General features: G+C 31.0%; 1 protein-coding gene across 1 annotated transcript in view; it reads right to left on the bottom strand.

The window, feature by feature from the left end:
• LOC131845128 (uncharacterized) overlaps positions 1-4,814 on the bottom strand; it is a 57,597-nt gene extending 52,783 nt beyond the window's left edge. Inside the window, exons 1-2 of the mRNA XM_059194166.1 lie at positions 4,797-4,814; positions 4,310-4,349 (exon numbers count right to left, since the gene is read on the bottom strand). Of these exons, the coding sequence (XP_059050149.1) occupies positions 4,310-4,322 (13 nt within the window). The 5' untranslated portion in view covers positions 4,323-4,349; positions 4,797-4,814. The remainder of the gene's footprint in view (positions 1-4,309; positions 4,350-4,796) is intronic.
• Between the last annotated feature and the right edge of the window lie 16,727 nt (positions 4,815-21,541).

The following is a 21,541-nucleotide window of genomic DNA, read 5'->3' as shown; positions in this document are numbered from 1 at the left end:
TGGTGGAAGTTCAACTGTACTTCATTTAAAGTTTATGTTTGAATGTTATTAATATGTCTCATATTATTTTAATAGCAAAGTGTGCTTAAAAAACATTAAATTGTTTTTAAGGGTTTGTGTATAAGATACACGATAGTGTATGATTTTTTTTACTTAATGTTATATTAATTGAAAACTAAATTTAATATAAAAATATTATGTTTTTGTACTCCTTCTCCATATAAACTTTAACACCAACAAACTGTACCTTTCCATGTCCACAAAAATGTCATAGAACGAGGTCCAAAGTTTTTGATTCACTTATAATATTTACAGTATATGGCATGTATATTTTGGTACCTCCTTATTTTAGTTATACAAATGAATTAGTATACAAATTATTGTTATTAGTTGTATATATTATTAATAAATGTTTCAGTGTTTTGATTTCTTTTCTGTATAATGAAATTAAAAGTATATCAATCTTTACATCATTTATTAAACTTGTATAATATATATAGATGAATTGACAACCATTGTTAACTATTAATGCCGTGAACATAATATTTGATATCTAGCTTTACCTAAGTATCTGAAATCTAACGGTCTATTGCCAATGAAAGTTAGTAACTACTATGGTAAGTAAAGTACTAAGTGCAACTTGGTAGCTTAATGTATACACATCCCTGCATTCCTGAACATTAAACCTACGGACTATAATTAAACGATACCACCTATAAATGGGAAACAAATTGCCGATATTATAAAGTAAATCAGATTAATTAAAATATATATATAAATTCGTAAAAGTGCACTACGCGTTTAAGAATATAACATGTAATGAGTGTAACAAAAATTGTGAAATAGTCCAAAGTTTTCTTTGCAATGATTGTAAATAATTAAGTACCCTAAGTAAGTTGTTTTAGGATTCCGTTTGAACCTTCACCGTCACAGGCAAAAGCTTTGTATTTAGGGTCAAAAACCCAGACAATGCTAACAATTCAACTAAATGCAAAACTACGACATCTACTCCCAAAATAACTAACATGGCATTTATTTAATTTAAATTTTCATTGTGGTAGCTATAAGTAGTTTTTATACTCAAGTTTGTCTAAGTACACACGATGTTCTTAATACGTTGCTTTTGCTGGGAATTGATCAGTTCCCAAATAAATTATGAATAACCCTTACGGTATAGGTAGGTACCATATAATTGACGTTAAAGGGTACAATGTCACACTTTGTCAGTTGACAAAATGTGACTTTGTATAAGAAGGGGTCGAAAGAGTCATAAACTTCATGTAAAAAATCACATTCCACTCTTCCAGGAAGGGTTAGATTTATTAATATCATATTTCAGTTTTAGCATTAAAAAGCGACATGTTTGTACGTTTTAAAATATAACTAGCTAATACAAATTTACTTTTTTTAGTGACAAAAATAAGTATGAGTATTTTTACGTATGGCCCTTAGTTCTCAGAAATAGCAACGCATAAGGATTGCCTGTGTATCATGTAATTGCACTGTATATGTAGATGTCAACAGTCTGAACTCATTTTAATACAACCTATGTACTTGGCGGCAGAAATAAGTGAAATCAACCTACCCACGCAGTATAACTTGTAAAGTAGTATAACTTTGTAAAATAAATACACGTCTACGAATTTTATCACCGAATGCTATATCATATATAATATATATACGTAATATATATACGCATAATTATATCAGTTACAATACCTCTTGATAGGCAATGTAAGTTGATAAGTTGAAGGTAACTTAATATTGATTTCAATTACATCCAACTGCTAAATGACATCTAAGAACGACAAAGGTTAGATGAAGGAGCTTTTTAAAGGTCGAAGACCCAGACAGGCATAGTACTTACATCAATATAACTTTGAAAACATCTTTATGTAATGCTGTAAAGTTAAATTACCAGTTATATATGCTTGATTTGACTAATTTGATACCACTGTTAAAGTGAATATTAAATCGTTCTAGGAAATACTTTCTACGTCTGTAAGCAGATACCAAAATAGATTGTAAAAATTAATACCTTCTATATCTATTATAATGTATATGAAGGATAGAAACAGTATATAGTAAAAAAATTGTATTTTATAATTGTCGATGAAATTACTCCGTTTCTTAAAATACATTTTTTAGAAAATCCTTAGCGTTTTTGCGTTTACTGACTTGGATAATTCAAATCATAGTACCGAGACGCGTACTAAAATTATTCCGATACAATATATATAACAGTATAACAATGTTATTAAAAGAAAATTGTTAGGCAATACAATTTATATATTTCATTGCCTAGCAATAGAAACTTAGTAAAATTGTAAACTTTAAAGTGACAATCCTGTACAAACCTACGGCAGGGGAGCGATAGCAATTTACCCGGGCTGCACACTACCCCCAAGTTACTTGTTTACCCGATTTTAGAGAGAGAAGCACCGCGAGTGATTTCTAGAGACAGGGCGTGGAGGTTTTGGTATTATGGGGAGACTAATTATGACTTAAGTTGTTAAACTAAAGTTGAACTAAAATGTTATGATAAATTGATTTGTTTTACATATATATGTATCATGTTGTATAGGTCTATATAATCTTCTTTTTATTTTAGGTATTTGGGAGAAATTTTAGGCATTCACCTCACTATAATTTGTAAATATAAACTAAAATGGGACTAATGATAGGGGTGAGACCTACTTTAATTACGAAAGCAAAAAGTGATATTAAACTTGATTCTTGATGAATAAATGGGGACTGAACCTAATATTATATATCACAATATATTATACAAAATATATAGTTATATAGAAAATCGCTTTTCAGAACCATTGGAAGCCAAAACTCAATTTATACATATTTTTGAAACATATATTTTATAATTATAATATACTATACCTACATACAATAATTTTAATAAAGTACACTAAATACAGTAATTATATTAATTAAATAAATATTTATATAGTTATTATACATTTTGTTAAAATAAAAGCATTTTTCATGATATAATATTTTCAGTAGTATCTGTAAGGTATATTAAATAAACATTAAATTCAAAGATATATACGCATACAATAGAATCAAAGACAATAGGAAGATTTTAAAGAGCAAGTCAGCCTTTAACATAATGAATAATTTGAATATATATAATTTCGCCTTATTCTTGCTTTGTATTAAGATGAATTTATAAGTGAATTGAGCTGTGAAGATCGTAGAAGGTATTTGGTGTTGATTTCAAGTTACTCTTAAGCAGGTTTAATGAATTTATCAAAAGACGTCAGAGTGATCTTAAAGGATTGTTATTACCTTTTGCATAAAGGAAAAATATTCATTTTAACTTTAATTTTATTGTAAAAGACTGTGGAATAATTTTGATATTTATTACGCAATCTCACTTAACAAGTGTAGAAAGTAAATTGTATTTAAAGAAACTATAGCTGATTATTCATTATACACATTGGATACATCTCATATGAATAGTTCGAATTTATATAATAGCAATTCTATAAGATATCAAAAGTTCAATAATCAAGAATTATACAATGAGTATCACTTTTAAATTTCTTTGAGAATTTAAAGATATTTAGAACTAATGATTTAGACTGAAGTAAAGCTCCTGTATTTTTTTTTAATTTTCGTATTTACAATATTTTCTTACCTTTAATAATAAAAAAAAGTTAACTGTCCGAAGAGCTGTTCATATATGCTAAGCTACCCATTGTCACTATTTACCATCAAGTAGGTTCCTAAAATTGTTTACCATTTCGATTTAAAAAATAAACTATTTCTATTTCATTAAGTTTTATTATTATGCTAATCAACGTGGCTTAATAGCAACGATTTAGTTAAAATCATGTGATTTATTTAAATTCTTTTTTCAAATAAAATACGTTAGATATCGCGTTTCCAAATTGAAAAAATCCATAGAAAGAAATATTTTAATAATTGATTAACAATGCAGATTTAATAAAAGAGCTGCCTTTTCTATATTAAAACAGAAAGAACGTGTAATTCTTCGTAATTAAATCATTATATTATTCCATTGCTGGAGTGTCTCTCCATAATACGTGGGTGTTTAACCTGCAGATTAATATATAATGCTGCCATTACCATGCTGGCCATATTGCGGCTTGCAGAATGTTTTTATTTCAGTATTTATTTTCAGATGTGATTTTCCTAAAACGCCTCTGATTACGTAGTATCTCGTTTTATTTAGAATCTATTCACTTATACAATATGGTGTTATATAATAATATAGATATATATCAATCAATATTTATAAGTACATAAATTTGAATATAACTCTTACCTTTAGCTCTCATTTTGATAGAGCAGGATGTCTCGCGTCACTGAAACGGTCACAAGAGGTTCATCTTCGTAAACTTCTTAAATTTTATGGCGTATTTAATATTCAAAGTTTATGAGGAATTACATAATATCGCCTAAGTTCGCTCATTGTGTCCTTTCAAGCATTACTAATCGCCACATTATTTACTACCAGTATAAATAAAAGTTCTAACACCGAATTTCAACTGAAGTACTTTCTAATTATAGAGCAAACGCTAATTACCAAAAGAGTACTCTTTTGCGGTAAATGTCAAGCGAGAGTGCAACGGAAAACAAGGAACGCTAGCGCGGGAAACCGTGTCAAGGTTATACCCCGCTTGAATGGGACCGCGGCGGACACAGCAAACATTCGCACAGACTACCTAAGATTGACTACACTATACCATTTTTATTATTATTATTATATGTCTATTATTCTAAATTTATTACACAACTTAATATATACACACAACACTCAATAAGTCTTAACGTTGGATAGGTATCGCAAAATCATCGATACAGGCAGTGAGTACACAGACCGCTTCCAGTTTCGAACTATTCCATTTTCAAATTTTTGACATTCGCGAGGTGAGGAGCCGCGCGGTACAACATCCCTCCTCTAGCTCCGAATGAACTGGAACTGCCGGCAGAGGCCGCTGCATGCAAAATTGGCGCAATTTCAACGCATGCGCTATGCATTTGCGAACCGGCGGGATCCGATTTGACCCGACGCCCCTCGCTTGATAGAAAAATCGAGGACGTAAAGTGACGTCAGGCTCTCGTACACAAATATATGGGTTAATCGGGTGAAACAAAAACAACTCGTAAAAATAATGGACACATCACAGAGTGAATACTTTACAGGTTAAACCTCTGAGATAGGTCTCGAGTAATTAGTGCGTGCTATGAAAGAATAAATTGCCTACCTTTGCCATCTATGTGTGTGCCCTCTCTGACCCCTTCCATTATTCTTACGAGGAAAAAATACAAATCTCTTTTCTTAATCTCGGTTGTGGAGGCGCGTAAGGAATTGTTTTGAATATTTGCCGCACGGGCCTTTCGCAGTCTGAATTTTCGTCTCTCACGCGAAAATTCACCGTTTCCTTTTGTTTTATATAAATGGTGCCCACGGGAAACAAAGGATGTTTTTAGTATTAAGATTACGATAGCGTTGAAATGTGTAAATTTTTATGCGTGATGCTAAGTTGTGAGAAATTTCACGCGTGGTAGCCTGTAATGTCGCCAGAGAATTCAGAGGTGTTACTTATGACTTTTTTGACTGATTTTATTCAACTTATACATTACTTAAGCAATTCTAACGGCTGTAAGATAAAACGTTATTAACGATATATAGATAAGAGAAACATGTCTTCTATCACTAATATAAAATATAATAATAACATTACACCAGTAATAATAATAATACCCTGGACAATTCGTACAACGTATTCTAGCCCTAAGATAAGCAGAGCTTGTGTTATGGGTACTAAACAAGTGATATAAATACTTTTTCTTTTACTCTTTTTTTGTAAATATATACATAATATACTTAGAAAACACCCAGACCGATATAAACTATCATACAAATGTATGTAGCGTGCGAGGAATCGAACCCGCAACCGAAGTAAATCGGCGTCCTAAACCACTAGACAATCGAGGCGAACAGTGGTACTCTTAGTATTTGGCGAATCTGAGAATATCCCCGAGTCGGAATGGTGTGTCTTATCCAATAGATATAACGTCATTACAGTGAATCAAGCTCTTCTGAGGCGGACACGCTCATTGGGGAGAGAATGTTATATATTTATTAACACTTCATCAATCATCAATAAAACGTAAATAGACAATCTCTATATTAATAAAATGTAACTGAACCCAATAGAACACAAAATAATGATTCTTAACAATGAGTCAGTTTGTCAGCGAGTTTATGCATTATAAAATATAAAAAAAGTTAAACTGTTTTGGGTGCGGTTTTAACTAATGTATTGTGGTAAACTTTACTTAAAATTTAGTATTGTTTTGTTCTAATCAGCTTACCAACAAAATCGTTAAACAGGTACGAAGTCGCAAACTCAGCTGTAAATAAAAGCAAGTATAAAAGGGGGTCTTATCACTAATGCCAATTCTTTCAGACAATCTTAGCTGGATTAAGATATCGATTAGAAGCACAACTAAGATTAAAAGATATTTAATATGAAAAATCGTTCAAGTGATTTCTATATTAGAAAAGTTTTGAGAACTTCTAGAATTTCAATGCAGAAAAATATAGGTTATAGCAGTTAACGGGACAACTCTTGATAAACTATTGTAGCGTTAAAGAAAGTTCGCACTACGCTCTGAAGCGTTCGTACTTCGTAGCTTAGTTATGGAAGTTTTTTTTATTCTGTTACCTATAGTAGCTATTGCGCATTAACAGTAAAAATAAATTTTCATAATTACCTGTTCTATATGAATCTAAGAAACATAATATGTACTGAACAATAAAAAAGGAAATGAATTAATTTGTATTTACATCTTATTTAATTTTAGTTTAAATAGAATAGAATAGAATAGAAAATCATTTATTCAAATAAACTTACATTGAAGCACTTTTGAATAGTCATTACATTTTTTTTTAATCTACCGCTCGTTCGGAAAGCTGTCTCATCACAAGAAGAACGTGCAAGAAACTTGCGTGTTGCTCTATTTAAAATTTCAAATCAACAACATTTTAAGTTTAAGTGTGTGAATATAAATCAGCAATATACGCACTAATTCAATTAAAAATACTCAAAAAGAAAAAATATTCAATATATAACCAACTGGTTAAACAAAAAATATATAAAAATCAGTCATAGTGATTAGAGCATATAGTCCCTTAGATAGCCAAGTTCACGAGTATAATTAGTAAAAATCACGGCGTTCGACCACGTTTTATATTTATTTACTGAGTTCCACCACGATATTTCGGACATTTTAGTGTTACAACTCAAAACATGATCACGTCAAAGCTAAGACAATTGCCATCTGATAGTTATCTAATATTTAAGTAACTTTCAAAAATTACACTTACAGCGTATTTTTCTGTGTCTATTTAAAATTTCAAATCAACAACGATCGTAGTGTTAGAAATATAGCATAGCAATATACGGTCGAACGAACAAAAATCGCACTTTGATTTCTGTGTTCATATTTTTGATTCGAAACTAAAAAAATATAAAAACAAAGAATGATTGCATATAGTTGCTTAGGTAGCCAAGCAAAGTGTCCTAAATATCTAATTTAACTATAGGCAACATTTTCGAGTGGTTAAAGTATATATATATTATATTGAAATTTGTTTTCGTACTATGTATATTTTACCATCATATGGACATTTATGAGATAAGAGATATAATTTCTGTTCGTGTCTTAGAAATAGGAAAAAGTAATTGTTTTCTTCGCCTACCATCACGTACGTCCCATAGATCAAACGAAAGCAACAATTCACGGGTTTTAGATGATTTGTCGTATTATGCTTATTTGAAATATAAACGTATTATAAAATATTTGTATTTTAAAACTGAAATTGTAAATAACAATCCTAAAGGGATTCCTTTTGATAATATATTTTAGTTATTATATTATATTTTTAAAGTTATTAATTTTAGGTTCTTAGTTGTACAATTAAGTTATATAAATAAATCTATTATGTTAGTGGTAACAAACAATAACAATTGTAACATTCAGATACAACATTATACACTTACTTCTAAAATACTTGAGAGTAATATAAAATTTATTATGTAATGTATAATGTAAATAAAATATAATTTAGTATATTACGTTTTTTAAATAAGAACACACTTTTGATGTTAGCTTTTACTCTCAGTGTTTCTCTTAAATTAGGACTAAAAAGGATTTAATAAACTATTTAAATAACGCGGGAATAGACCCGATGAAATATTCTATCCCCAGTCCCTTATAAACCACTTCAGTTGTCGGCCATTGGGCATTGAGGTATAATTGAATTATCCTGATAGAGAAAGCGCTGTATGAACATCATGTGTACGCAATTGAGGTAATATGTACCGGTAAAATATGAAGAACAAAAATGGTGTATTTGAAAAATATAGATGTATAGACTGAAATTCTTAATATGTAATGTAATGTAAAATATATTACATGTATTTTTGGTATATGCCATATATTCTTCTTCTATTTTCAAGAGTTGTTAATATTTTTTATTTATATAGATACTTGGTTTAGTTCTGATTTGTTAACACGTTATTCTAAAAGCGTCCAATTGACTACTGTGAAACTAATTTCAAATACCTAAAAATAGGATTATTTACTCGAGGCAACAAAATACGTGATTACACTCTCAAGTGCATAGTAGTGATCCAGCGTGTGTGGTGGTATCGCCACAATTGATTGAAAAAATGTGCGGCCATTAATATCTCAATGCTATTGGGATGAAAACGGTTCGTGTTCCGATAGCTACATGGTTTATTCGTGGTTTTAGTACATTCGAAGCGTTGGAACTTCGTATCTCAATAAATAACAGATTAGCTGACGTGGGTACACTACGTGGGACTGTAATTAAATTTTATTACATCTAAGTAAAATCAATGACTTCATACTTTCTATTAGCGTAGAGATTATATAGGATTAGTGTCGCTCATATAAAAAACATAATTTTGTATTTAGAGTCTACGGACGTTTATAAATCAAAGCTGTTTGGTTATATAAACATGATCTATTGTGATAATCTAAAAATTTTTAAACCACGAACTATACATAAATGGAAGTTTCGAGATGTTTAGATTATACTTAAATAGTACTATTTATCATTCTTTGTTAGCAAGCAAATATTTTATGTATCCAATATTTATTTGTAGACATTATAGTAGGTATAAGGAGACAAGAGACAGCGCCGTCAAGAGCGTGGCTCTTAAATTATGAATGAATGAGGTAATAACGATCTAACATCAATAATTTATCCTGATATCTCTATGATATGATTTTTCGTTGGGATTTGGCATGATAAATATATAATAGGATTGTTCTAAATATAATGTCCCTGGAGATAATCTTACTGCTTACAATTAACTTATCTGAAATATTGCTTCTATTTTTTACTAGGCGCTCGGATCAATGACTCCGCGAACTAAATACGATAACAAGTTACCTTCCATTAGTAATTCAATCAAAGGATTTATACCGAAATACGATTCCTAAATCATTTTTATTTCTCTGTTGTTCTCAGTGCGACAAACAAACAAATAGGTAACCATTGCTTTTAAGCGAATGAACCTAAGCAGCAAAACACCTATTTGTATGAGTTGTTACTCAGTTTCTGACTAGTTGTTATGATTGAGGATGAAAATTTTTATATGGAATATTGTACAGCAAATAAGTTTTGTTGGTGTTAGTTATACTTGTATATATAATCTGCAGATTTTGCCAAACAGAAGAGGAAACACCACTACACATCCTAGGTCCTATGTATTATAGCCCACTCATGTAGAGAACTTTGAATAAGGGCGAGCACAATATATCTATACAGGTCGCAGTATTGCAGGCCTCAGCACCTGACAATAACCCAATAAAAAATTAAAAAAATAATTAGACACTTAAAAGCTACAACAGAACGCCACGTAATTGAAAACATTGTACCTGTAACAAATATTATAGAACGAATAATTATCACATCACAACGTTATTTTAGTCACTACGAGCATAAGATACCAACCTTACACTTGTTCTACAAATCAGAGAAAATACACCCGTACCTAAATCCACAACACCCAACACCCAGACCCGTGCCAATTTATATAAATTACCTCTAACAAATGCCAAACCGGGACTTGAAACGACTTGCTTTAAATTTGCACTACGTACGTCAATAGTTGGTGACTTGATAGGAATATTAATGTTTTAAATTACTTGGTTTTAGCATAGAATAAATTTTCTTCACAAACGCTTACATTTTATTTTTTTAATATAACTGCAACGGCTCATATCATGGTAAGTACCAACCATCACCTATATACATGTAATCACTGTCGCCATATAATCACGTGACGCCCGTGGTACACCTCAATCGTCCCATTCCAATTAACTAAGGTGTCATACCCCGAACCATGAATTTTATAGTCCTGTATTCAATCTTTCAAAAGAAGTTTAAAAAGTTTGGCGCCTGACTTAGGCGCGTCAGGATTGCCCACGCAGACGACTTTGTATAAAGGGTTATAGAAGTGGAAGGGGATTGTTATTAACATGGACCGTTCACCCTACTGCTCGCAATGTACTATGTCAGCTTGACCACCACGCGGTCCCCTGATAATGCATTCCATATTAATATTTGAAAAATAAGTGTTATAGACTGTTAAATCTATATGTATATTATAAATCAGTATCATTGTCAATACTGTCAATGAATATTGTGCCACTGTTGCCCATTCTCCCTTTTCTTTGTGTTACGTGGCTCTGTGAGTCCATATTTAAATTACCAATACAAGAATTAATAAAATCTGGTGTTTCTCTGCAATCCATCTACAGAATATCATACTCTCATCATCATAATTTCAGCATGTCTCTGTTGGATATAGGCCTTTCGGAATGCCTTCCGAAGGCAAAAGATCGTAATTGATGATTCGATCTTTCGCCTTCTGCATCCATCCTTTCCCGGCCATATTCTCGATGTCGTATGCGACGTCATAAAGTCTGCTGTAGTAAATAGTCGGACCTATAAAAACAAAAGAGCAGGTACTAAGAGATGCTAACGTAGACCGCCCACCTCTTTAGCAATATTATCCGAATCAAAAGTTCATCCATCTATCTCTTGAGTTAAGTCTGAATGACACAACACCAATATGTCAACTCAAGCCAACTGAATATCGGCCCAACCGATCGGATGGTGTATAGTGGTAGTCCATATTGTAAAGCCTTGTCCATTTAATTTTCCCGTCAATCACTCGAAGTAGGCTATCTTTAAAAACTGCCGGCATGTCATATGGCCCGGTTTTCTAAAAATTGCCATTCTCATTTTGATAGCATTGGAGAACCTTAGAGCCCTTTACTAAATTTATTAAATACTTCTTTGACACTTACGAAAGGATAGCATCTCACTTCTCTTGAGTAACAATATGCATGAGTGACAGGAATCCTGTGTTTTGTGAAGACCATGATGCCATGACGACGAAAATTGTAGTAGTTTATGGTTAAATACATAGTAATACGTAGTACATAAGCTATGGTTAATAATTTCCAGCAGATGAAATATTGGATAGTTTTCAGTTCCAGTTTTATGATTTAATAATTTCATATATCTTCAATCAAATTGATGTTTCTAAGTTTCTAATCTACAAGTCAACTATAAATTTGATTTTAATCTGCCTCCTATATTTTAAGACATTTATTCATAAATTTAATCTCATGTTGTTCTTATTCTAAATAGTGTTTAATGAATGACTTGGCCCTATAAATCTGTCTATACATATTTACGTGAGCAGCATAGTTTACAACTAATATTATTGTAATACTGCATTTTAAATATAATATTACATAGAAAACTGAGCAATTTATGTGGGTAGAGGATATAATACGTAGTGAAACAACAGGAAAACCCCGCTGCGAACACCTCTAATTGATTTGCCGCAAGCATAGACAAGGGCCGGCTGGAATATGGTTTTAAACACAGAGATTAATTTCTAGAGCTATGTATGATATGACATGTATTTTATTTTATTCTGTTTACTCTTTCTAGTTGAACAAACAAAAATACATAAAAATATATTATTGCAAAAAGAAAGTAGGATGAAATAAAATGTATTTAGTAAATTAATTATCTCGCGATAATCATGATATTTCGAGATATCGGAAATACAACTTTGTTTTCATTAGACTGACTATCTAAATCAACTGTTTAAATGGTCACTCTATTCTCCCAAATTTTAATTTGAAAATTAATCTGTACTATTTTAAACATATATAACATTTATTTGAAAAGAATATAGCTGAGTTTCTTATCAGTTCTTCTCATCTCGAAATCATTCCGAACTGACGGTAGATTTAACATATAAACATGAATAAAGACATTTTGAATTTTGAAATAATAACATACAAGTAAATATAAAATGAACACAATTAGTACCTTATTTTTAAAGCAACCTATCCTCATTGAGCTATATCAAACATTGATAATAAATGGATAAATATTATTGGATATTTAGTATTTATCATCTATTTAATATAAAAACGTATCTAATCAATGATCAATAACCGTATGATCATGTCTACTTATTTCATCTCAGTGGTAGCAAGATACCCTGTAGGCAAAGCGTCGACTTTCACTACACTAACAATTAATATACAGTCTATGATGCTTTGTTCATCTGTCTGTTAGATAGTTTATACATTGTTTTACTTGCTGTTAATTGCTATTAATACATTGTAACTATAACTCTCAACTACAATAACAATTTGAAATTCCGGGTAATATTTTTGGTGTTTGTTTTGGATTATCGTTTATTTTTAAACTAGTACTAAAACTACGTAGAATTATTAGAAATATCTAAAACGGTACGCATATTCAGAGAGGTATGATCATGATTATATTGCTCTTATTAATAAAAACATCAATCGAAAAATATTGATCTTAATGTCTAAGTTGTGGTAACCTCAGCCGGGCTGTATGCTATTTTTACTTTTTTACAGGACAATAAATTGAATAATAATATAAGCCCAAGTATTTTTAGGTTTTCTAATATTCTAAATGACATCTTAGTTTTTAAGGTTACCAATATTATAATAAATGTCACTCATACAATATATTTACTCATACATTTCATCCTAATAATTCAAGTTCACGCAAATGACATTACAAATATGTAGAGAATCCTTTACTCATTTCTAAATGACATTGAATATCGTAATATATTATTATATGGAAATCCCTATAAACAAATAAATCATCAGAAATAATCACCTTTATATAAAATATTATCAAACTTAAAAATACATTTTGAACAACTATTTGTCATATAATGTTACCAGGATTAAGTTCTAGAAGCGAACTGAAACGTTGTTGACGTCAGATAACTAAGAATAATGGCTGATACTTTGAAAAGAATATTTGATATACGAGAACTGTATTGGTGGCTAGAAAAATTCGACGAGATAAAGCGTTTGCTTGAACCGCTGAGTACGCGAGGTTATATCATAAAATATTATGTAAGTAGACGTAAACTAAGCATATGAAACCGTTATAAACACCATATTATTGCACTGCCATATCTCCTACTGGGTTTACAAAGCAAGCTGATTGACAGAAGAAAAAGATGTGATACAAGTACCCAAACAGACGATTATACAGAGTCTATATCTATTTATTTAAGTACCATGTTAATACACACAGATCATAACGACAAGATTTTCATGCCTAATAAATATTATAATTCAACATAATACCTACCACTAGGTTGATTTAACTATAGTATATGTACATTTGACGTAGAATTTGATTACATGTAGTAATTATGCAACCTAGTGAGAACTCATTTTTATAATACCTACTCATAGTATCAACATTGATTAATTTCGAATTAAATGACATTATATCACACAGAAACTATTTATTTATTTTTACGAGCATATGGCAGTTAACAGAACTTCCATTTTTAAATCCTACATAAAGCAGGATATGCCTATCGATTTAATCGAATTAAGCACAGTTAATTTAATTCGTATAATATCACATCACAACTGTCATACAAACGTCGCATTAATCTTTATCCTCTTAGAAAAGACCGCATAGGAACAAGTCTAATGGATTTCTTATAACGCAACTAGTTAATACGATTATAAAAGTACTTACCAAATAAAATTAAGGCGATGGAAATAATTTCTACAATGTTTTAAATGTAAACAAATTGTTGTTATCGACTATAAAGATTGATTCTACGAAGTGTTAATCATTTAATACGACATATTATTATACATATTTTAAAGCCTTTAAATATTAAATGAATTTGAATTTTATTAAAAGAAATTGCTCTATTATTTATCAAAAGAAATTAAATTACTCTTTTAATTCACCGTTGCAATTTCGTCTAACTGCTATACTCTAAAAGTATTTATTTTCTTGTTTTTATTCAACTTATTATCAAAAAATCTATATTTAGTTTAATATATTTTAACTACTTCTAAAAAAAACTATTTCTTATTTAGATCATATTTATACAACCTATTAACAGTCCTCCTAAAAAAAAGTTATTTAGTTGAGTGTCTTTATATAGTATAAAGACATTCAACTAAATAACTTTTTTTTAACTTGGTTATCATAATTAAACAATATTAAAACAGCAATGTTCACATTTAAGTGTATATAGGTGTCTACGTCTGACATAAAATGAAAATTCCGTCCATGAACAACTATTGCACATGTTACATGCACTTAAAGTCTTTTAAGTGATTGTTAACCTTCACAGTTGAAAACGGTTTTAAATTAATAGTAAGTGTAATCTTTAGTCGAAGAAGAATTAAGAATTTACAAAGTACAAATAAACTATAGGCAACTAATGTTTATTAAAAATAATAATTATTTCACAATCTATACAACGTCCATAGACCATTTCATGTGAGTCTTTTCTTCTGCTTTTGTATAGGGTTAAGATTTTATAGAGTAAAAATTTTTCAAATTCCATGTCCAAATTATAGCCATGAAAGTTCAGATCAACGTCAATCATGACAAATTCAGGATGAATTGGATAATAGAGCGGAGTGCCGGTGGCGCGGCCGACGCCTGCGCCGGACGCCCCCAATCACCGCATTGCCGCAAGTGCCGATAACAATCCGGTGTAATTTTCAACTTAATCCTTTAATAAAGCACATCCGATACTAGTATACTGAGTCCAGACGTTGACACTAAACTGAATATAATAAAATTAAAATTATCCTTTTCTCTTCGATATAAAGAGGTCCTAAATGCTAAGTTCCTAAATTTTTTCATATATAGAGGTCACATTTACCTAAGATGGTGGCAAAAAGCATACGACCCATCTAATGGTAAACTGTTACCACAGCCTATGGACGCTTGGGACACCAAGGGTGTTTCTTGAAAAACCCCATGCTGTAGTCCCTCGAGGAAACCTCGGCAGATAGATTATTCCACAATCTAAGTGTACGCGGGAGGAAGTTCTCTAAAAATATACTGTCTGAGATCACTTAGGTTCCAACGTGTGGGTATGAAGTTCCTGTCGATATTGATGTCGATGACTCTCCATTAGGTAGCTTATCTATTTGTTAATCTTAACGTATACCAAGACTATCTGCATAGAATGAAGCAGTACTTGCATACAATTTCTACATACTTGTACTACATTCAGTGCGTACGTTCCATATCACTGGTGATCATTCACCCTCGTTAGCAGAGACAAGGTAGTTAATATAATTACCAATGCGTCGTCAAAGCATTTCGATCTGTAATTACAATGCATTCATGTATTTATCTTACTATAGTTATTTTATAAAATGTCATGTAAATATCTAGCTTTTATTTCATACGAAAATAGAATAGTGAACTCGTTTGCGTTAACAGTATACCTATACTGTAAATATGTAAAATTTAGTAAGTAAAAATAGAAGATGTAAAGATGAGGGACTAATTTACTAATAGTGTGTAAACCTTTTTTTTTTGGTTTTAGCACACCGCCTTACTTCCGATGATCGCAGGTTCGATTCCCCGCACGCTACAAACATTCCTATTCATGAGCATGATTCTATTGGTCTGGGTGCCATATGAGTGGTCTAGTACCCATAATATAAGCTATACTTAGCTTAGGACTAGATGGCGCTGTGTAAATTGTCCTGATGTTAAATAACCTATAGTGTTTTAATTTTTTGTTGTAATTTTTTTTAAAGTATTATTACTACTTATCACTTAACTAGAATAATTTTCACGGAAAATCGGGATCTGTCAGGATAATTTTATAGCTACCAGACAGCGTTATTTAAATCCCCACCTATGTCCTGCTTTATATTGGATTGACATTTAACGTTGGTAGGAAGGTAACGGTGGTTGGTAGGTATTCGTCTTTATATTATCCAATGAAGGGAGGAGATGTCACATTTATGTAGCCGTTTCGGTTGATACAAGGTATTCTATACAAGTAGTTAAATTATATAGGCACTCGGATTCCCAGCGAAAGATACAGTATCTTCGTTGGAACGAAGCTTATTATTCGTAATGCTTGTAAGGAACAAATTAAATTACTCATAATTATTGAAATTACGTAGATTAATTGTAATTTATTTTTGTAGAAACAAATAAGCACATACCATTACCTACGAGTATACTCAGAGGTACCATTCGTAGAAACAATTTAACACTTAAATCCCGAGTCGGATTCCCAGCGAAAGATACGTAGGTATCTTCGTTGGAACAAAGCTGTAAACTGAATCGATTACACGGTGTGTACTGTACCTACCTACTAACGTTACCTGGTTTAATCGGCTTTGCTCGGAATTAAATGTGCCGCATTTTAGATATAAGTTCAATAAATAATACTGTTCCATAGATAATTTTTATATAATTAAAAATACAATGCTTTATTGTTTTCCTCTCGGAGGATATTCCTACATAAACACACTATTCATTATTATTGTAAATAATAATATAAATATGACGATGATTTTATTTACAAGCCATTAAGAGGTATATAGTTCACCCGTATTTTATAAATACTACATAAATTATGATAATCCTTTTTTATTAATAGGATTTACTTTTATGTTATTATATGTCATACAAATTTTGTCACGATTGAACTTGATTTTTTGTGAAAAAATATTCTTCAAGTATAAATTGTGCCTAAAAGTAAACTCTAGTAGAATTAAACTTTTCTCTTAGGGCGTGATATCTGAACAAAAGAAAAACAGTAACATTACCAAAGTTCGTGTCAATCCAATTTAATAGAATGATAAAAAAAACAGAGGCTTCTATGAAAAAACACTCGGTTTTTTTTACGCTTCAGAAGACTTTCGGACCGCTGCACACAAACAACGATTTTGACTTGTGTGTTCGTGAACCAATCTAATTGATATTACAAGATTAAACGTTCAAAACTAATGTTACAAAGCACTGGAGCGATCAATTCCTATCATTTTCAATCAACGGTATTACTTTAAGACTTTTAATTGGAAAGAAAGACGATTCTGTTGCGTCAATAGACATTAAGTGGGCGTTGTCTAAATAAATTGTAGGTGTAGTCAAACTTGTTTGTTTATGTCATATTTATCTTTAAAAACAAACGTACAGATATTAATACGTACAGATTGATAAATGTAAGTGACTGTTGTTATAAATTGTAAAGAAAACAATATTTAACTACACCAATATTGTAAATGCGGAAGTTGGACTGTATGTTACCTTTTTAAGATTAATCGTTCTTACTAAATTTGACGTGAAAATAGATTGTATCGCAAAGGCAGATATGGGATATATTCTTATTTTTTTCTTAAAGAAACCAGATATGTCGCGGGTAATAGCTGGTCTGCTATATATTAAAATATTCTTCTCATTCGATACGTTCCTGATAGAACGGTCGTGGTAGTGGAGTATGAGGCTGATGTCATCCACAATACGACAGCTCGCCATTTGTCTCTACTGGTTACCATTCTGGTACACTCGTGGAGTGGACCAGAATATATTTAATATGGTCAACTCCATATTAAAATACAGATGATAAAAATTATCTAATTTAATCTTATATAGTGACTTAACCAGTTGATTGTGTATTAAATATTTTGACAAATTTTAATTTTTAATAGTGCTGGTAAGTAGTTTGTATTCACACATTTTAATTTAAAAATTTAAAGTTACAACTAAATAATTTAAAAGAGCAACACGCAAGTCGAATTGAATCGTCGAATCGACAGCTTTTCGAATGAGCAGTACATTGAAATAAGTGTTATTAAGTATTTTAAAGTGCTTCAACTTAAGTTTATTTGAATAAAGAATTTTCTGTTCGATTGTATTCTATTAATGAATAGATGAAAAAAATAAGCATTTCTTTAAAAAAGTTCTGTAGAATATGAAATCTAAGGTCTAAGTCTCATTCGTTGTCCATATATTCTATGACCTAGTAGTCAAATGATAGACAACAGATCATATTTTAAAATAATAAAATAAAAAAAAATATATAGCCGTATCGCCTCCAGAAAAAAACCGGAACAAATTCCAAATGTACCCTATCGTATAATTTAAGATGTAAAGGAATGCTACCACTTGAAATTAAATCTATTGAACGCAGTGATTTAACCGTCAATTATAATTGAAGTCGTACATAATATGCCTACGGTATTTGAGTTTACACGTTCTAATCATCAATAATTTGGTTTTTTCCTTTTTAAGTGAACTAGCCTTTCGAGAAACTTGTATTATTTTTTTTACGATTTCTATGACAACAGTTAACAAACAGTTAAAATTATATATAAATGTCTGATTGAGATTTTATCCCATATTTGAGGCTCACTGAAAATGTTTCGGAGTTGTCCTAAATAACATGCCTGGATATGACATGGAAAACTTATATAAAGTTCAATACTGTTTTCTAGAATATCATTCTTTTTAAATAATTTCTACTATGTATATAACTGTTCAATCATCATTAACTCTACAACACTGTATCTTATATACACTACAAAGTTATATAAGCATACAGCTCATCTTATGGTAAACAATTACCATAGCCAATGGCCTGAAACACCAAGGGAATAACGTGCGCCTACCTTAATATGCCTTTTTTGAAAAACCCCATGCTGTAGTCTCTAGAGAAATCCTCGGCAAGCAGCTCATTCCACAATCAGAGTGTTCGTGATAATGTATACCTATAAATCAAATTTGCACTTACATTTTCTGTATACGAAAATGCAAGTCGACATTTTGTTCATGAAATTTATTCCCTAAACGAATACAAAATACGTTAAAAGATATCGGGAAATATAATAGATAATGAGAAAATAAATACGTATATTTAGTAGGTAACTAAATATACGAATACCTTAAATCCCCGTTAAGTACAAAAATAATAATTACATAATTATTACAAGAATTAATACGATTGCAATATCGCCTAAGAAATATACAGTACAAATGAATTAATAAGTCTCTTTTTTAAGTGAAGTATAATCTCGACCCTAGTCTAATAATTTTTAACTACAAAGAAACTTTGTAAATGCATATTATTGTTCCCACGGCTTTGGTACTGGCGTGTGCGATCGTCATTACGAATGCTTCCGCAATTAGAGATGGGTTACGCTTAGCTTTCTCGCTACTAACACTCGATTATTAGCTGCCACTACTTATCACGTACTACTGGCAACTAAGTTAGCTGTATGCAGTAAGCATTAAGGATGCATGCACTGCAGTAGCCAAGACTTCTTGAAACATGGATTTCTTTTAACATCTAATTGTAGTGTCAATATTTACTTAAGATTTTCTTCTGTGGTAATAAGAAATGAATGGACATTGTACTTCTTACAAGCAAGACGAGATAACTTGAATAAAATAATTCTAATGTGACTGTAATTTACTACACTAACACAAAGAAAACTATGTAAAAATAAAAACAATTACCAGACAAATATAAAAAAACACATACAATACCTAAGTAGTCTAGGTACCTCAGTCTCACCTATTTCAGTGCCCAAGCAGCTCTCTTTTTAAACGGTATTTCAGTTGTTGGGTGAGATAAGGATATCAGTGTATTTACAGGATATGGAGGCATACATCTTTGGAACAGCAACTAATGAGCAACAAATATCGCGGGCGTCACATGTTAACGTGATGTCCGTAGTGCTGTTCATGTATATAGGCGGTCAGATTCTTTGCCATTACAATTACAAAAAAAAATAGTTACAAACAAGTTAAAAAACAATAAGTAAAAATGTAATTGAGAACCATTGTTTTCTTGAAATTACTCGTGATAAAACTGGTAAACATGCAAAAACAGCATCAGATATTAAAGTCGAATAAAACAAATTATTATTTAAAGCGGTTACCGTTGGCGCAGTCATTTATTGCCTCACTTGATGACCGTGTAGAAATTCTAATTAAAAATATAGCAGTAAAACAGACTGTGATCCAGTTTTACTTCTTAATAAAGTCTAGTTGTAATCGACCCACGGACCACTTAAGTAAATTGATTTGACTTTTTTTGTAAAGATAAACCTACACAATAAAAGCCGACATTGCTGCATATCTGGAGATACTTGACGTTTTTGTAGGCTTACCAAGAATATAAATACCTTATTTCAATTCTCGCGAAGTAGGTTCGTAAATCCGAAATATAAAATTATTATTTAAATATTAATTCAAGTTTCAATATCAAATCAAATATCATTATTCATTTAGATATAGACTCTTATGATTAAAGCTTTCGAGGTAAGAAAATATGCCAAGAATCTCAGTTTTTATTCTTAATATGCGTACAAAAATTCAGATTTTTAAAGCCAATTGGGGAGAATAGAGTGATTACCAGCATATGCATTTGTGTCAAAAGAAAATAGTCTAATCTGTGGCCGTAACCCAGTCCCAACTAGCATCAACGGATAATCCAATATCCTAAAGCTAGCTACGCCTCTTCGTAATGATAGTAATTAAGTATTTGTATTCTGTATCAAGTTATAAAATGACAAAGGGTTGTTATATTAATTAATAGTTTCAAAACGTTAGGCAATATAGCATAACAAAGTAACATCTGTAAGAACAAATCCTTGCTTGCTAAAATAAGAACGACAAATTAGCCCTTTCTTAATTCTACAGATAACAGAATAAAATAAAAAGCCGACTCCCTTATATTCTCCCTACATTCATTCATTCATGTTTATGATTAATTAATAGCAAATTTCCACAAAATTTGCGAGAGACAAGATTTCTTGTTGGGTGATCTCTGTTACAATCTCTTATTAATTATTCAGTTTATTTCCTTTCTTAGCGTTTTGTTTTCGATCCCGTTGGTTTGCTCCGTAACTAGTTAGTTGAATAATTAATATAAACTAGTTGGAGTTTAATTAGTTTGCTATCCTGCTAGAAACAATGTTAGTCTGATTTTTTGTGTTTAAGTTATGCTTTTAATAGTTTAAAATCTTGATCTGCGATGATCTATTCCCATAGCATCAATGGAACGGTATATTCAATTATGCTATGCAGCAGCATAAAGAGTAAAAGAGTACCTATGAATACAAGTCA

The sequence above is a fragment of the Achroia grisella genome, unplaced genomic scaffold (assembly GCF_030625045.1).
Source record: "Achroia grisella isolate CSIRO2021 unplaced genomic scaffold, CSIRO_AGI_Agris_v1 utg452, whole genome shotgun sequence".
Classification (NCBI taxonomy): Eukaryota; Metazoa; Arthropoda; class Insecta; order Lepidoptera; family Pyralidae; genus Achroia; species Achroia grisella.
Note: the sequence above shows the minus strand (reverse complement) of the source record. Positions and strands in the feature narration are given on the sequence as shown.